The sequence below is a fragment of the Megalops cyprinoides genome, chromosome 6 (genome assembly GCF_013368585.1).
Source record: "Megalops cyprinoides isolate fMegCyp1 chromosome 6, fMegCyp1.pri, whole genome shotgun sequence".
Classification (NCBI taxonomy): domain Eukaryota; kingdom Metazoa; phylum Chordata; class Actinopteri; order Elopiformes; family Megalopidae; genus Megalops; species Megalops cyprinoides.
In genome coordinates, this window is record NC_050588.1 from 9519233 (window position 1) to 9536767 (window position 17535).

General features: G+C 43.1%; 1 protein-coding gene across 1 annotated transcript; it reads left to right on the forward strand.

Moving 5' to 3' along the window:
- Positions 1-7643: 7643 nt before the first annotated feature.
- elf3 (E74-like factor 3 (ets domain transcription factor, epithelial-specific)) lies at positions 7644-13782 on the forward strand. Its single transcript, XM_036531835.1, has 9 exons — positions 7644-7819; positions 8586-8750; positions 9607-9840; positions 10531-10653; positions 10975-11085; positions 11236-11328; positions 11633-11743; positions 12327-12522; positions 12897-13782. The coding sequence occupies exons 2-9, from the start codon at positions 8591-8593 to the stop codon at positions 13006-13008; spliced, it is 1140 nt and encodes a 379-aa protein (XP_036387728.1). The 5' UTR covers positions 7644-7819; positions 8586-8590; the 3' UTR covers positions 13009-13782.
- The last annotated feature ends 3753 nt before the right edge of the window (positions 13783-17535 follow it).

The window sequence follows — 17535 nt, forward strand, 5'->3', positions numbered from 1 at the left end:
ACTGTTTCATTGTAAAAGTAAAACAGGCCTACTTGTTATGTTTTAATTTATGCATGCATCATCACTATTGTCACCATTTTCATCATCTGTTGGACTGAACTGAATGCTGTGTCCGACTCTAATGGATTTACATTCAGACGGGGTGATGTTTTTACCTTCAGTTCCCTTGAAAAAATGTTAAGGAAGTTTAGTTGGTATAATGATGCTACTTGTGTTTTTGGGACAAAATGATACGCTTCAGTGATGGTCTATGTACGGTCAGAGTGAAATTATGCCCGAGAACAAGCCGATGAAAATGGCCTGCTCTGTCACAAAAATATATTTTTCTTCTGCACACATTTTTTTGTTTTATACTTTCCACCAGGGGGCAGTATTGTTACTTGTTCGCAGAAATTTAGGGTAAGCATTGTTGCTGCGGTTTTGAAGAACAAGAAAAGCCGGCTCATTTTGGGGAAAATATTTGCAGGTTTTGCAAGACTGTATACTGACTTCAGTGCTTTGTTGGTTCTCCATTTCTGCTCGGGATGAAGAAGAAGAGAAGAACTGGAGATGTATCAATATTATATATATATAAATTATATAATATACATACATATAAACTACGTATATATATGATATATATCATAATTTGACAGAAGATGATGGCTATTTTTGCTGTCATTTCTTACCTCTTAAAACTCAGATTTAAGCATTCAACAGTGGAAAAAAAACATCTCAATCAGAAACTATTAAGTGGTATACAAAAATAGTGAACATTGTAAAACCACAGAAAGCTTTCATTAAAAATAAGAAAACTTTCTATATTAAAATGAAAGCTTTATTCTCATTGCAATTAACCACAATCATGTCATTACATATATTGCCTTGTTAAAGGGGTTGTATTTGGCCTTGTATGTATCAAAATCTAGTCTGGGGTCTAGTCTGGGGTCTATGTATGGGCTCCAGTTTTTAACTGGTTACATTTCCAATGTTGCCTCTTTGTTCTTTACAGTATTTAAATAATGCGTTAGCTTCGGGAATTTTTAAAATAAAAAAACTAAAAACACTGCCTTATCTCATATACTGGACGGAGAATGCAGTCCTTAGGCTAGCCTATCTGCTGAGCTAAAGGCAGAGGCCTGAGCAACTCGTTCCGACAGATACAGCTCCACTAAATGGAGTACACAAATTGATCCATTATGTTGTCAGGGCTCTTGCCAATGTCTTTGATTCGATCCTGATCTGTACTTGCGATATTTGGTTGCAGTATGGTTCAGCAGACTACACTAGACAACATTTTTAATAGTAATAATTGCACCCACAGTATGACATGGGAGCAACACGATTAGCCAATATTATATATTATATAATATTGCCAATGTTATATAATTTCTTGAATAGATTCCAGCTGACATTCCTTTAGTGATTCAATAATTACAGATCACTAAGGTGATATGAGCTAATGATTGTCTTCAAACCAAGCAGTTAACCTAATGACATAATTACAAGTAGGTGCAGACGTTGGTTGATCCAGTTCTGGGAACCAGCCCCATTCCCCATCACAGGAAACGCCCTGTAAACAGAGCCTTCGAAGCAAGCTGGCGGTGGGGGTGAAAATGTCACATCACTTTTCAACATGTTGTCCTGGGTAACCTTACATCACCAGACGTCTCTAGGTCTCCAAGGCAGCACATTGTTCTGAAGAAAACATATTTAATCAAATGCATTTTATTATCGATCTACTGGGTAGATGCCATGCTCAATATTTTATCCATTTAAAGAGCGATTTAAGTCCTTTGCTCAAGGGTACAACTACAGAGTCCCACTGGATAGCTGACTCTGTAACTCTCAGTTTGCAGGTCCTAGTGCTTAACAAGTATGGTACCTTACACCTCAGATCTCAGAGTTTCAGTTAATCAAGTCAATGAGTTTTAATTTCAAGCTTAAAAGTCAACTGTTAGTTTCTTTGTAAGGGATAATTTGCTCATTGTTCTTTGTACAAGAATGTAAAATCCAATCCAATAAATTATTTAGTTTTTAAAATTACACAGGTACACCCAGTGTTTTACTAAGAGGACGAAACTGAAACTGGCCGTGTAATTGCTGATTCCAAAACGAATTCAACAAAAGAAAAAAGTTATATATATTACTTGATGAAATTGCGAAACACCACTACAACTACCTCGCCCACTATTACAACATTCTTTATTGTAAATGTTTCATTGTACCTTATTCCAACTTCCTGAAGCTCCACTGCATGACTGTTGTGGAGAAGCTGGCCAACACTTCTCACAAAAATGAGCGAAAGAGGAAGGAATAAACAAAGGAAGCAGCCTGTGCAAGCAGCAGAAAAATAAGCCCCCTTCTCTCCAGCCACACACCTGTATTTAACAGGCCTTTAATTAGGTAAGTATGGCTCATTAGCCAATGAGCTAGTTCCTGAAGATAAAGAAAATTATAATCACAAAGATACAAAGAATTAACAATAAACAGGTCTGGGTGCAGTTGATGAAATGTAATCTACTATTGGTCAGTTTGAATAATATAGAAGAAAGGGCCCTTGAATGTTTAACATTTTAACAACACAACCTAACAAAGAACATTAATTTTCTAGAGTGGGGGATGAAGGCTCTGCTTCGTAAGTCTAATCTAAGGAAATGTGCTGTCAAAACCCATTTATACGGTTGACGCAGTGACTCTTTTGAATGTGAAAAAAAAGCCATAAAGTGTGAGACGCAACAAGTGAAGAGAAACCATGAAAACAACAGAAGGTGGTGTTCCCCGCCAAGGTCCGGCTGTGCCAGGCCTCAGTGTTATCGCTTTGCTGCCGTGACCTGACCCAGCGCGGAGGCCCGGCGGGCTAGGTATGGAGCATTACATCACCGGCTGAAAATCAACCAGCTGGGCTGAGAGAAGCACACAGAGGAATGACCTCTGTGCCATGAATGCCAGGGGAATTTCTGTTCCTTCTCTGCAGTTGTTGGTGTCACTCCTCCCTAGTCCTCCAGACCTTCATTGTCCAGCGCCCTGGCTCAGGGTAGTCCCTCTGTCACATATTGCCAGACAGCGCTGGTAAATGGTTAACAGATGTATCCCCTAAAGGCTTCCAGCTCCTACTGGAATCACAGCTTAATTTTTAACAGGGATGTATGGGGTCGCCGTGGGAGACCTGTTCCGGTACCTGGGCCATAAACTTTGGTTTGGCCCATGCACCACAGGGTGGGTTCAGCCAAGCAGCATCCAACAGCTTTATTCTTCTTGGGGTTTGTGATTGGTCAATTTGTGGTGTGACCACAAAACTCTACCTTATTCAGGGCAGGTCTTAGCAAAACTGGGAAAACAGGGACTCTTAAAAACAATGGAAACCATTTTTTGCCCTGTTAATTATTAGTAGTCAATATGTGAGGACATTATTTGTAATGTAAGGGTGAAGACACAAAGGTAGAGTTAAGTAGTGTGGCATGGGAGCCAATCAGAGATATGTACCCTTTACAGTTTCACCATTCTCCTCTGCAATAACTGAAACCTCTTCAGCAATGAAAAAATAGCACTAAAAGGACGCATGAAAACAAAAGGAGACACCATAATCAAAGAAAAGAAAAATAGCCCTCTTTAGGGAACTGAGATAAATGCTGTGTCTTGTACTGTATTTTACATTTCATTCATTCATTGTCAATCATGTGGAACTGATTCCTAAAAAGTGAAATGGAGTGATGGTGAGAGTGAGGTATCATTAATCACAAAACAAGTGGAGCTAACATCTGTCATCAGTGACTCACTGCCCAGAAACAGCCACAGTGTTTTGTTATGGAGTCTTATGATTGGATCATACACATCAGTAATTGACAACACGTGGGGGGTCAACCTATTATGTATAAATATTCAAATATTCAAAAGCAGTCAATGGGACTATGGTGGTCTGGAAATTTGGGAACTTGAGACATCTGATGAACTTACTTCCAAAATATTTTTACTGATGTCCTTTTTGTTCTACAAGCAAAATAAATGTTCAAACAGTAGAGAATTGTAAAAAAAATGGGAAATATGGATATATAGTATATCCACAAATGTGGATACTGTTTTGCCCATCAAGCAACAGTAACAACAGCCATTAATCGAGTAAAATCATATTAAAATATCTCTACGGATGACTAACAAGGATCTTCTCTTTCTCGCTACGATGCACGTTTTTCACCACAGGTGCAACCTGAGTCACTTGTTGTATATGTCAGCTGAAAGGCACATAATCCTTCAATAGAGTGGCTCGTGCTTTTCAGAGGGAGCGGCAACTCTTTACTGTTAACAAGCTAAATGTTGACATACTTGAATTTCTCCTTGTTGATCGCATTGTCTCTCCTAGTGCCCCACGTCCCCGAAGAGGCCTGACAGGAAGTGTATCCTGTGGCCCCGCCCACCGGTGCACAAATCTGCCTGTTAGCTTGTTGCCTCATTGTGCCTCGCCCTTCACGCCCCACAGCCTGCAAAGTGGGCCACCAACGACTGACAGGTGTGAGGTGGGAACCTGTGAGGGGGGAGGAGGAGAGGGCCGGCGTGGATGGCAAGGAGATGGAATTTTCCGGTTCTGCGCGGGCCCGCGGGGGACGAAAGCAGGGCGACTCGGCTGAAACCTGTCCGGTGGCATTCCCAGGGCCCCTGTTTCCATTCTTCTCCTCGAGTGCTCTCTCGCAACAGTGGAAAGGCAAGGGCGGGGCGGGGCAGGGTTGTGAAATCTTGGACAGATTCAGGTAGGATTAGCCGCGGAAAACCATGACCGCGCTGCAGGCTGAGGGTGGGCGGGGTCTGGGGGGGGCGCGCTTTAAGACACGTTTATCAGCGTTTCAGAGATGGTGTCTGGCTGCTGAGGATGAGTGTGACGTCACGGCGTGGCCCATGTGACAGGCCCCTTGACTGTCACAGTCTATGCTTGTGCAATCTATGAATGCGTGACAACCAAGAGACTGACCAAGCTTGTGGCGGTGACATTTTGTTTGTCCAACGCAGAGCTCTGTCAACCGGTGTCGAAATGCTGAAAATATATGATGCATTGTGTGCTCCAACACAAAACCAATCAAAAAGGAACAAAAAAGGTCAACTGGCTGACGTATAGGAAACATTATTCCTTCTATGAGAGCAAGTATGTGACCTAGCTTTTAAAACAAGCATTCTTTACTTAGATAAGGGGATAAGGTCTGGAGTACTCAATCTTCACACCCCAAAAAGGATAATCTCTAATGCACAGGAAGTTTATGGTAAACCAAAATCTTCTAATATGAACAGTCATTTTTCTTCTGGAATAGGAATCGGTACATATATGCTGAGGTTTTCAAGCTGCAGCATACATGATTTAAAGGGGTGAGACAGTAATCATTGACTTAATGCTAATTTTTGCATAGCAAATTTGCGTTCATAGCATGACATGAAAAATCACTCCACATGTCCCCTGAATGGAACACAAATAACTGTAATTTTTGGTTCCCCACTCTGTAGTTATTTTGTTTTGCCATTACCCACTATAACATTAGCTGTATTCTATTGCCCCGGGCACAAGTCATAAACATGGAGGAAACGGATTTCACATCCAAGAGTGTGCCAAAACAAAGGACTCATATAGAAACTGTGTGCCAGTGAATATGAAGGTCGAACCAACTTGTAATAACTCTACAAACAACAAGAGGTGGAATTACTAGAACAGTTTGTTTTTGTGTTTGTATTTTACAAATGACTTTCTAACTAATTTTTAATTATCTGGTGAAATGTATTAAAAATCGAATGCCCTTTAAACAGTAATTTAGTATGCTAAATTAAATATCAGTTTAGTTTTATTGATACATTCCCAGTGGCAGTTAAAAGTATTTTTTGACCACAGGAAGCATGATAACTAATATTATTGTCTTCTAATGCGTGACAGAGGGGGTTAAAGACCTACTGAAGTTGACCCATAATCTACATGACAGTGAATAATAATATTTTCCCGTTTTATATAATGATAAGTTGCTCAATTAATTCAAAACTATTTTTTTCAAAAACTTCAGCTATTTTTAATTCACATCGTTTAGGTGGGGCCAACCAAATTGCCAAAATACACCACAAACAATCACCTGAATCAAAGCAACAGGAAAATCTCACCTCAGATCAGTTATGCTGGCATGGAAAATAAGACCACGTGCAACAATAAAAAAAAAAGATGGAGGAAATGATGGCAATATATCATATCGAAAGATAACGCAGTAATAAAAAAAACTCCAAAATTAAAAACAGTGCGGTAGTAGTAGTAAACAATGCGATAAGCATGGGTTTTATTCTGATGTTTTTCAAACGTGACCACATGGGCCACGGACCTGTGGCCTTTCCAAGCTCTGTGAGCGCCCTCTGAACACATCCTCAAATTGTTTTACTGCTATGACTAAAGATGTTGTTGGGACCCGTGAAATACACCATTTGCAATGCAATTACAGTGCAGACAAACATGAGGGCGCTCTAGAGTAAAGATTGTCCAAGCCATACCCATTGCCTAACTGGCATTATAAAACCAGTTGAGAATATGTTTGATCCACCTCATACCAAGAATAAGACGAAAACGGATTTCTCCTACAAATGAAATTCTTCTACGTGGATGAATTATGACCTTTGACAGCACCTAGTCTAAAATATGGATTGGAAATTGCAATTTAGAAAATATTTTTACTGTGACACTTTGGCAAAGACTTGGTTTTAACTCAGCCACCCCTGCCATGGACTTCTCTATGTATGCACTCCTCCACAAGGTGTGAGCAGTGAGCTAAGCCAGTTAACAATCCCCACTTGTCCCAGATATTACACCTTGTGTTACACTGGATTAGAACATAGATTTCCACTGGCTGTCACCCAAGGTCTAAATATCTGAAACATATTGCATCCATTCATGGATGTTCATTACAAACTGTTTTAGAGTAGCTTTTTTCAGAGGCATTCTTATCACTTTGCTGGTTCTACGGCTTCAGTCTCCAACTTGCAGTGATTGGCACCAGCAACGACTGAACATGTCTAGGTGTGGATTTTAGCACAACCAGTCCTCATCGAAACCTGTGGTAAAACTATCAGGGCACCCGATTCAAGCCAGTCACTGCTCATCCAAGACAAATATTGGCACAGATGACTTCACCATCCTAAGCAAAACATGATGCTGGTGGAGGTGTCAGGGTGATAGCCCAGGGGAAGGCCAACAGATTCAATGGTTCTGCAGGGGACGCTATGCCAGTGCAAAAGAGCCTCTCGCATTGACAAGTCAAGGGTAGCATGATCTAATGATTAACAGCAATCAGTGTTTGCAGAGCGGCAGGATCTTGCCAAAGGAGTACCTCTGCTTTCAGACACGGTGCCTCTAGGGCATCTGAAATGTGTAATGGAAAGAGTCGCTGGGTGGGATTTGGGTAGTGGTGGGAGTGTGTGTGTGTGTGTGTGTGTGTGTGTGTGTGGGGGGGGGGGGGGGTGAAAATGAGGAGGTCAGCCTTGTTTGTTTCTTTTTAAGGTTCCTGTGAAAGAGTGAAAAAGGGGGGGCGTGTCTCATGCCTGCCGCTTCAGTGGAATTCCCCCTGCCGTCGCTCTGTTTGTGCACGCCCCTTTTTTCAGAGGCTGGATATATAAAAGGTGATCCACTGAACAGGTATAACCGACAACAGGTGCATCAGAGCCTCTTGCATAAACGGACTGTGGCTGAATTGGCAGTAACTGTCAAAAGAACTGAGAAACAACTGAAAGGTTGACCTCATAAAGTGGATTATTTGTATTCAAGGTGTCCTGCTATTTTTTCGGGAACCATTTTTTTCTCGCTGTTCTGTCCACCACTGGCCTGTATAAGCAGGTAGGCAACGTTTTTTTTTTCCTGTTTTGCATTGACGGTTGCCTGAAGTCTGTAGATTGGCAGTCACCGTGAAAAACTGAAATGACATAACATAACACAATGATGAATTTCAATAAATGCAGAATTGGGTTGACGTTTGAAAGAATCATCTTAGACTTTCAAGAATTACATTTGATTTTAAAAAAATCAGAGGGATGGTTGAGAGGGGCATGGAAAGCAGGAAAACTGTAAAGACTGTAGTAGTAATTGGCAGAAGCAACAGCATCACTAATAAGACTACACTTGTAAAGTTAGATAAAATACGGTAAAAGATGCACTTGTAGTCAAGCAGAATTATGCATAGTCAATGTTCACAAGAATTTTTTTCTGTGTTTGCACGTAAGCAATGCACTGCTCTAATTTAAATGTAATGCACATTAATATAAAAATTAGGCAATAAAATAAGAGTATTTTAAACATATGGCAAAATGTGCAATACGCTGAAAAATGCTTGTACCTCGCATTATTGTTACATAAAGGATTTTTAAAGAATAATGCTATCATATGCATCTTATATGACATACAGAAGATTTGCAGTACCTGATAAATTTCTAATAATGTAACCAGATATGAAATCTGATCAATGAATGAAACCATGTACCATTATATGGTACATTGAAAAAGTAATTTTAAGAGTTACTAAGTAATTCAATTACTTTTTATTTTAAACTTAAAACATACCGGTCTTGTATGGGGTTGCTCATGTCATTTGTGGTTTTGGAAACAGCACTGATGTCGGTGACCAGTGACCTCAGCAGCATTCTGACCGACGCCAACTGGACAATGTATCAGATCGGGGCACTGGAGCCCCAGCCCGCTCCGCCCTCAGTGTCCGTTCCGGTCATGAGGGAGGCGCAGCCAGCCACCGCGCAGTTTGCCCCCGACTTCCAGGGTAAGAGCACACCGTCATCGACACAGGCACTGCGCAAAAATGGTCCTGGGTTGTTTGTGCCAAACGTCACATGACTCGTTCTCTCAATATTCTAAAACAACATCAAAAAAGTGCTCATGGCAAAATTGTATTGGGCCTTTCATTTGAGCCATCCTGTTAATTACTGAAGCTAATTGCCTGTTTGTCAACGTATAATTTCATGAGCATGAACTTTGCGATGAACTTGTCTATTTTAATGATTAACTTTGGATATGTCAGATTGGTCTTCATTTCGATGGCAGTCCCATTGTGGACGATCTTTGGCGTCTTTAAATATAGCACCTCAGACTATGTTTAACCTGCCTCTCCGATAAGACACTCGCACGTCAGCCCTTGCAACTGGGTTAACAGCCTCTGACCGTGAACGCAGATAAGCGTGAGCCAGACATTCCGTTTCACCGAAACCATAAACCACAGACACTGGCTTTAACATGCTTGAGCAAACAAGCCTCAGGAGGCGGGTGACTGGCTGATTCATTTTCTTGTGGACTGGATCGATGCCTGGAGCCAGAGAGTCAGTGTACCGTGAGCTGCCAATTGCTGTTTGTCGTTGGTGAACTTTCGACCAGGTAGCCGGTGGATCTTTTCGACTGTCAGATACTCTAATCAGAGTGTGATGGCTTTGATAGGGCAGGCTTCATGTTTCCCGTAAATGATAATAAAAGGCGCTATCAGATCTGTAGCAACACAAATATAATTAAGTCACCTCCCTGTCTTTATGGGGAACCCAGCACTTGAAATTGCACGCACACCTATCAAAGGCAAAACAAATGACACATTATGTGCATATGGCTGATGTACAGATCTGTCTTCTCAGGGTCCCTAAAATGGTACCAGGTGGCCCCTCAGTACTGGACCAAGCAGAACGTTCTGGAGTGGATCAGCTTCCACGTGGAGGAGAGCAAGTTCGATGCCAGCACGCTGACCATGGCCAACTGCTCCATAGATGGCCCCTTCCTGTGCCAGCTCTCCCGCGACTCGCTGGTCTCCATGTTCGGGTCCCTGGGTGACCGGCTGTACCAGCACCTCTTGGAGCTCAAGGCCAAATACGGTGAGCCATGGCGGGGGAGTAATGGGGTTGATTTCTTGGCCATTCAAAAGTCCTCGGGAGCACAGACAGAGCCGGTTCCCAGGATCCTACCCTGGCTTCCTTTTTCACACGTAGTCCAATACGAAACCTAAAACATACTCCTGTCGCAGGAGGGGGCATGGCATGCAAATTTAGCACATAGAAGCCACCAAAAACCTAATCTTTTGTTATTCCCGACAACAAGGTCTTCCTTTCCTGCGGGTACATTTGAAGAGGTGACAGCTTTAGAGATGGGGGTGCATACAAACAAACCTAAAGAAAGGTAATAGTAAGGAGCTCAGTAAAGAGATGGATTGCTAATCTGAGGACAATAGGTCCTCCCCCCAGGACAAGAGCAGCGCCCTCAGTTAATTAAAGGTTTCACGTTGCGGTCAGACTGTAAGCAGTGGTTGAATGATGCAACCTAATCCACCTTAACCACAATAGATGATGATGCTTTCACAATGTTTAGTGAAATAAAATGCCTCACTCGGGAAGGATATGTGTGGTGGCGTGATTTTAAGGATCAGGTGGAGAAGTGTATGTTAAAAAGTAACCAGGACCCACAATGCCGTTGCTGTCTTTAACATGTGCCTTACTGAAATCATTGCCTGAGTAGACTCTTGTGGATGCTAGTGAAGACGTTGTCTGACTGATGTGTGACAATTTCAGGCGCGGATGATCTGAACGCAACCTACGACCTGCTCAACAACCTCTTTGATGAATTCCCAGAGTTCCTGAATGTGCATGGAGGAGATGACTTCAAACTGCTGAGCACTGTCATTGTGCATGAAGGTACGTACAGAGCTTCTCTGACAATACACACTTTGGGTCCCACAGAGGTGCAGGTTGCAGCAGGGTCTGAGACTAGAACCGCCCTTAACCCCACTCTTACCACGGTAGGCAACAGAATATAAGTGTCATGCCGTTGAGAGTGGCAACAGTGTCATGCTGTTGAGAGTGACATGACATACTATAGCAGAAGATAGAGATCAGCTGTCAGTTTGTGATGACAGTGGAGTGAAAAATATGACTCAGCTATGAATGGGGATAATGCTTACAGCTCCTGGTGGAATGCATTTGTTTTCTAATGTAAAGCTTTTCTTTATTTTTTAGAGGAAAGTGGCAACGATGGGCTGAACATGATGGGGGCTTCGACACCCTTAAGTGACAATGGATATGAATCTGGGTCCACTTCGCCCGACAGCCTGGACAGCTCCAATTCAGGTGAGTGCACCTGCTCTTTCCACCCCGCTGTACCTTGAGGAAACTGCTTGCTGCCCTATTTGCTCCTACTAATTGGGTCTATTTGCCCTCTGTTATGCACTGAACTGGTTCTTCTTTTTAAACGGCCTGTCTCTCGCTCTGTCCCCACAGAAATGGCGGGCTTCCTCAACCCCAGCTCGCCCGACTATGGAGGAAGTGACTCCGACCCAGAGCTCACAGACCTGCGATTCCATCACACTGCAAGTGAGTGCTGCCATTGTATGTCCTCTGAACACGAGAAGCAGGCCCTGAAGTGCCTTCTCACTACAGCTTAACTCTTTGGGTCTGGGCAACAGTTTAGATAAGACTCGCTTGTGCTAGTTCCATCAGACCCCCAACAGGTGGTGACAATATTATGCTTTCATAAATCCCCGTAAGCTTTATACTCTGAGGTAAACAGAGGGAAGCCAAGCAGAGATTCTGTAACCTGGAGATTGTGAGGGGGCTGCCATGCAGTCTGCATGCAGATGCGGTGTTGTGACGTTTCCTCGTGCTGTGTCACTGACAGAGGCGTTCATCAAGACGGAGGAAGGAGAGCTGAAGGCTTGCAAGAGAAGGGGACGACCCAGAAAATCCAGCCGATCCGACTACTGCATTGAGGCCAAGAAAAACAAGCACTGTGAGTTTTTATACTATTGCTACACTTAGTAGACACCTTTATGCAGGGCACCGAGTTACATTTTTACACATTATCACATCATAAACATTTAGCTGGAGAAAAGGAACCGGAACTACTATATTTGGCTATTCTGTACTATACCCCTGGCAGTTATAAAATCTGCACTGTAAAAAGCTGATAAGAGCTTAGATGTTCACTGTGATGATGCATAAGAACATAAGAACATAAGAACATATTATGACGAGAACAGGCCATGCGGCCCAACTAAGCTATAATATTTATAATATTACCTTATATCAGTGCGGATCTTACTCTTAACTAGTTTCCATTCATGTCCTCTTATTTTACAGACTGAACTCCCCCTAAAAAATCTATTATAGTTAACCTGATGCATGATGCATACAAAGTGGCACCTGTCATTCACTGATTATTTAAAATGTTTTCTGTTGGCTTTCCTGACAACACAGATCAGTTTCACCTACTTCTAATAAGCCTCATACAGATACAGAGGCATGCTGAACCTAACGATTGCAACTCAGTTCTGACCAAATGCTTACATCTTGCACCCCTTTCCGCTCCGCAGCCCCGCGAGGCGCGCACCTCTGGGAGTTTATCCGCGACATCCTGATCCACCCGGAGCAGAACAACGGGCTGATGAGGTGGGAGGACCGCCGCGAGGGGGTCTTCAAGTTCCTCAAGTCGGAGGCTGTGGCCCAGCTCTGGGGCCAGAAGAAGAAGAACAGCAGCATGACCTACGAGAAGCTCAGCCGCGCCATGAGGTGAGCCACAAACATGATTGCAGTCCATTCCTCTCCGTCGAAGAGTAGTATTCTTCAAGCAAGCATCAGATTGGGGGAAGAGTTAGTTAAGGGGGGAGGACAACAGCCCTTATTGAGAGAATAGTTCAGGACCCTGTTATGAATCCCCTGTGGTTTTATGTGCTGTTTGGCTGCATTCAGGAATGTAATTTTTCAGTATAGTTTCATACCACTGGGCCAGGTGTTACTAAACAGCTAACTAGGGTATCTGTGTAAATGTTTAATGTAGTTAATATTGTAATCGGTCGATATAAAAACAAATAAATTCCAGCTAAGAAAAATGTAGAGGCTTGTCAGGCAGCAGAAGCACTCATTGTCACTTATCTGCTTTACAGGTACTACTACAAGAGGGAGATCTTGGAGAGGGTGGACGGTCGGCGCCTGGTGTACAAGTTCGGGAAGAACTCCAGCGGGTGGAAGCTGGGGGAGGCGGGGGTTAGGATGTGAGATGTGAGAGGGACTCCTGGAGGCGTGCATTAATGAGAAGGAGCCCTAGAGGGGAGCCCTTAGAGGTCCTCAGGCAGTGGACAGCCAAGGATCCTGAGGACACACAGACCCGACTGCTCATATCCTCCCGTGCCAGAGGGAGGTGTTTGCAGTAGCAAGTAAGCCATTATGGCTAAAGTAGGTTGTATGAACCAATTATGAAGTTGCATTTTTTTTTTGTATTTTCAGTGCTCTCTGTATGAATTAAACATGTAGCCTAGAAGTCTAATGTTGTTGGTTAGAGCTCCAGAGCCCTTGCGGCGGGCTGGCGTTTCATTGCCTGCTCCTCTGTCAGCTACTGACACTATGTTTCCGCCACCTCCGCCATCTCTGCGCAGGGATGTCACTCACTCAGGTTACACCTCAGCTCCCATAAAAGACAATGTCAAGATGGAAAGCAAGCAGTCAAACTCAGCTTTTTGTGTAGCTCTCTAGGTATTTCTGTTTAAGTATGTTAAAACCTCAGGCAATCACACCGGGAATGTTGAAGCGGACGGACCAACGGGAAAGTTTTTAATCAGTAAAAACTGAAATGAAGTTCAAGGAAAAACAGCAGGAGTTAGAGGCAGGTTGAAGTGGATGCAGTGATACTACCAATTATGTTATGACATGAAGTAGATTAATTCAGCAGGGATTTTGTGTACTTTCTAAGTATATTTTCTTTGTAACCATACATCGGTATATTTTGTAAATAAGGACCAAAGTTCAAGAGGTTATGAATCAATTGCTTGTGTTTGAAATGATTCACCACTATATTATTCAGCTGGTCTGTTATGTTATATTTTTCCATTCATTTTTTTTTATCCAGAATGAAACCTCAGACGTGTGCATTTGTCTTTACATATATGAATGCCATATACTGTTTTGTACAGTTCAGATACATGTTTTTAATAAAGGTTGTTTCAGAAAATTAAAAAAATCTGTTTTTGTCTTTGCAACACTGACGGCTTTCAACAGACAGCTGATTCAAATGCTGTGAAGTTATGGGATCAAAACCATATCTGAGTAGATTTACCCAGGTGTGATCGAGCTCACGTAAGGCACTGTCATGGCGATGGATTCGGTGTATAAACTGATCCACAGATAGACAGTTGTTTATTGGGCGCTCTCCCCCTGCCAAACGACAGATGACAGACGAACCGCCCGGGGCGGTGAATTCCGCGGGCAAGCGCTGAGGCATTGCGGTAATTGCTCACAGGGGCTGTGTCCCACACAAGCCTGCTGCTGGCGTAGCTGACGCGTGGCTGTCGTAAAATTACCTTGTTAACACCTCTGTATGTTTTAGGCCTCATACACACAGACTGTGCTGAATACACTGTGCTCACTGAGTACATGCGTGAGACAATCAGGCCATAATGAATTCCTGTGTCTGTGTTAATTTGACGAGCATGCACACAGTGCTTTAGTTTACATATTACTTCTGTAATGTGATCCTGCTTTTGTTGAAACTGTTTGACGGACCTGAGTAAAAAACGGGACAGTGCAGTTAGACTTAATGCCTGGAACCTATGTTACTGAATCATTTCTGCTGTTTCTTTCTAAATGTGAATTTCTGGTCCAGGCCATTTCAATTTACATTGTGAATCATTGGTTGCATTTGCACACGTACATACACTATCCTACCCAGGCAGGGTACACAGGTAGTAATGAATACTTTATTTTATCACTATTCTAAATTAATAGCCTGCCGGCCTGTCTTTAGCCTACATGATTGCTTCAATGCATTGTGGAAGATGGTGTACTTTTGGTGGAAAGCTCGTGGTATTGCACTCCACACTTCCAATAATTCATTAGTAGGCTCCACTGCTGGAGAGGGTCATCTTGGCCTTGCCCTAATTCTGCATTTTGATTCGTCCCAAAAGGGTTGAGGTTGGTGTTCTGTGTTGGCCACTGCAATGTTTCAATGTTTTTTTTCAAATCATGCGTTGTCATACTCATAGTCACACCTATTTCCCTGCTATCGGATGGCGTGTCCCAAGACTTGTGACAAGATTGTGTACTTCTGATTACTTTACAAATGAAGGATTTATCATCTATTAACATTTGAAAATACCCTCATTTGTGAGGCTACAACATGAACAGTGTGTAAATATATGTACAGTGTATGGAATAAATATACATGTATTGACACAATGTAAAATCAACAGGCACATATTTATTCTGAACTTATACAATTCATTTATCATCATATTTTATTTACTGGGGACTGGTTCTATACCATGGGCATTAGAAGTGTTTATATGAATCAGTAATCATTCAGCTGCAGCAATGTTTGTTTGGTTTTGCCTTTATTCCTGCCAATCAGCACTCGTTTGGCGGAAACAACAAACCACCTAAAAGGAAAACATACCGCCAAACAGGGTCAGTTGCAGGTCATTGCATTGAGCATTGAACTCTTACAAAAATTGTGATTCCTAGTGCAATTCAGCTGAGGAGAAGCTGTGGTTTGGACAGGAAATGCCCTTGCCCATCACCAGCCTCATACTTTGGGAAAGAGGGAAAGATAAACTTACAGTTTTACAGTAAGTATGAAGAAATAAACAATATCTGTCAAAAGAAGAGACAATACAGTACAAGACGATCGGAGTCTGATGGTCTGACATGGGAAGGCCTGAGAAGAACTCAGAAGTGAGAGAATGTTCAGTTTTAAAGGAAAAGACAGCAACAAACATGTTGATTAGAGATGGGCCTTTGCATGCAGAGAACACACCCGACAATGGATTATGGCTGGGGATGGGTGCGAGGGATGTCTATGTCATTACCTCTCTTTCTGTGAATCACCTTGGAAATATCAATTCAATTTGCCACATCTTCATGATGCATTTGTCAGGAGCGGTGTTGGCTCGCCCCTGAACCCCAACAGGTTCTTTACCCTTTGGGATCTACCCACCACAAAGGATGCCAGGACAGAGTAAATAAAAGAGAAGCGAGACTTTATTATCAAATAATTTAAAAACGATGCATACAAAAAAAGACGCCAAGACTCTCACTAATTCCCCCCTGGCCTGGTTCGCTCCCCTCCCCAACCTGCTTTCCCCTCCTGGGACCCCTCCACCCCAGCCCAGAGACGACCCACAGGTATGGGTGACCCCCACACAGCGCACCACACGCACACTACTCGGACCACTCGGGTCTTTTCCCACACACACGTGCTATTAACCACTCCTGGTGCCCCCACTCTGGCCCCTCCTAGAGGGGGGGGGTCCTGCTCGGCCGACTCAAGAGGGAAGGGGGGGGGGGGGGGGGGGGAGTGGGGTGGTTGCACTGCCGGGGCAGGCCCTCACGCACTCACTCACCCGCATACAAACACAAGACAGAAAATACGGTGGGATGTAGCTTGGCCCTTGGTGCCTCACTGCCGGGCCTTACTACATCCCGAAAGATAAAAATCAAAAAGAAAAGAAGACACACGGAGGCGGAGGGTACGATTCGATTTCCATCCAAAAGGCTGGAAATCGAATGCCTGAAGTGAAAGGAGAGCATAAAATAATCAAAATGATTTATATCTGTTTCCACTCAATAGTTTTGTTTTTCCAATCAACATGTTTCCAATTCATGTTAGACTTCTGATACTCTGCTAAGCAGATATACTAGATGGCTTAATGTTGACTGAGGTCAATATACTGTACAGCAGATGTGACCTAGAGATCCTTGGCCTGAAGGGTTTTGGGGAAACCTTTCAACCAGCAGCTGAAAGACACCTCAGACAAGAAGCTCCCTTTCATTCTTGGGCTCCAATGTTTAAGGCCTGAGTTGGAATGGAGCTGTGGGTCTCTGGTGGGTAGAATCTCTTACCCTGTTCAAATCTTTCAGACTAGCCCTGTGAACTCAGAGAGCACTGGATTACTCTCTGACTCACGGTTCTGAAAACGTGACACAGGGAGTTGATATCCACTTTATCATTTATCACTGACGGAGTTTAGCATTGCATCATTACAGCTGCACGCTCACTGAATCACTTTGGGTCGCCTGGCCAAGGATTCAACAGCAGCGTTCTCAGCACTGCTCATCCTTTGTGGTCCGAGACCACAAGAGCAAACATCCTCCCAGGGTTTGTCAACTGATGGTTGGAGCTCACAGCCAGAGAGGAGAAGAATGTAGAAAATTCTAGAATAATCTATCATGTGCTGGGAAGGGTAGCGTGGGAAGGCAGGTGCACAGGGAAGCGGTGGCGTTTTCCTCTCACATCCGGGCGTTTTCTGCTCCCAACCCGGAACCTGTATGCCCAGATCTAGTGCTTGAGCCCCGGGCGTCAATAAGCAGAGAGGTTTAACCTGTGACTGTGTAACTGTGGAATTTATATGTCATTCTCTCGATGTCTTTGTGTGATTGCTGCAAACTCTTATTAGCACCTTGGCAACACACACTCGCAAATGCAGCATTGTCATGGGACATATAGTACTGTTAATTGACCAAACAAGTTGCAAAGCCATCTACAAGAACGTCAGAAAATATAAGATGCAAACATCAAAATACCAAATGTAAGCT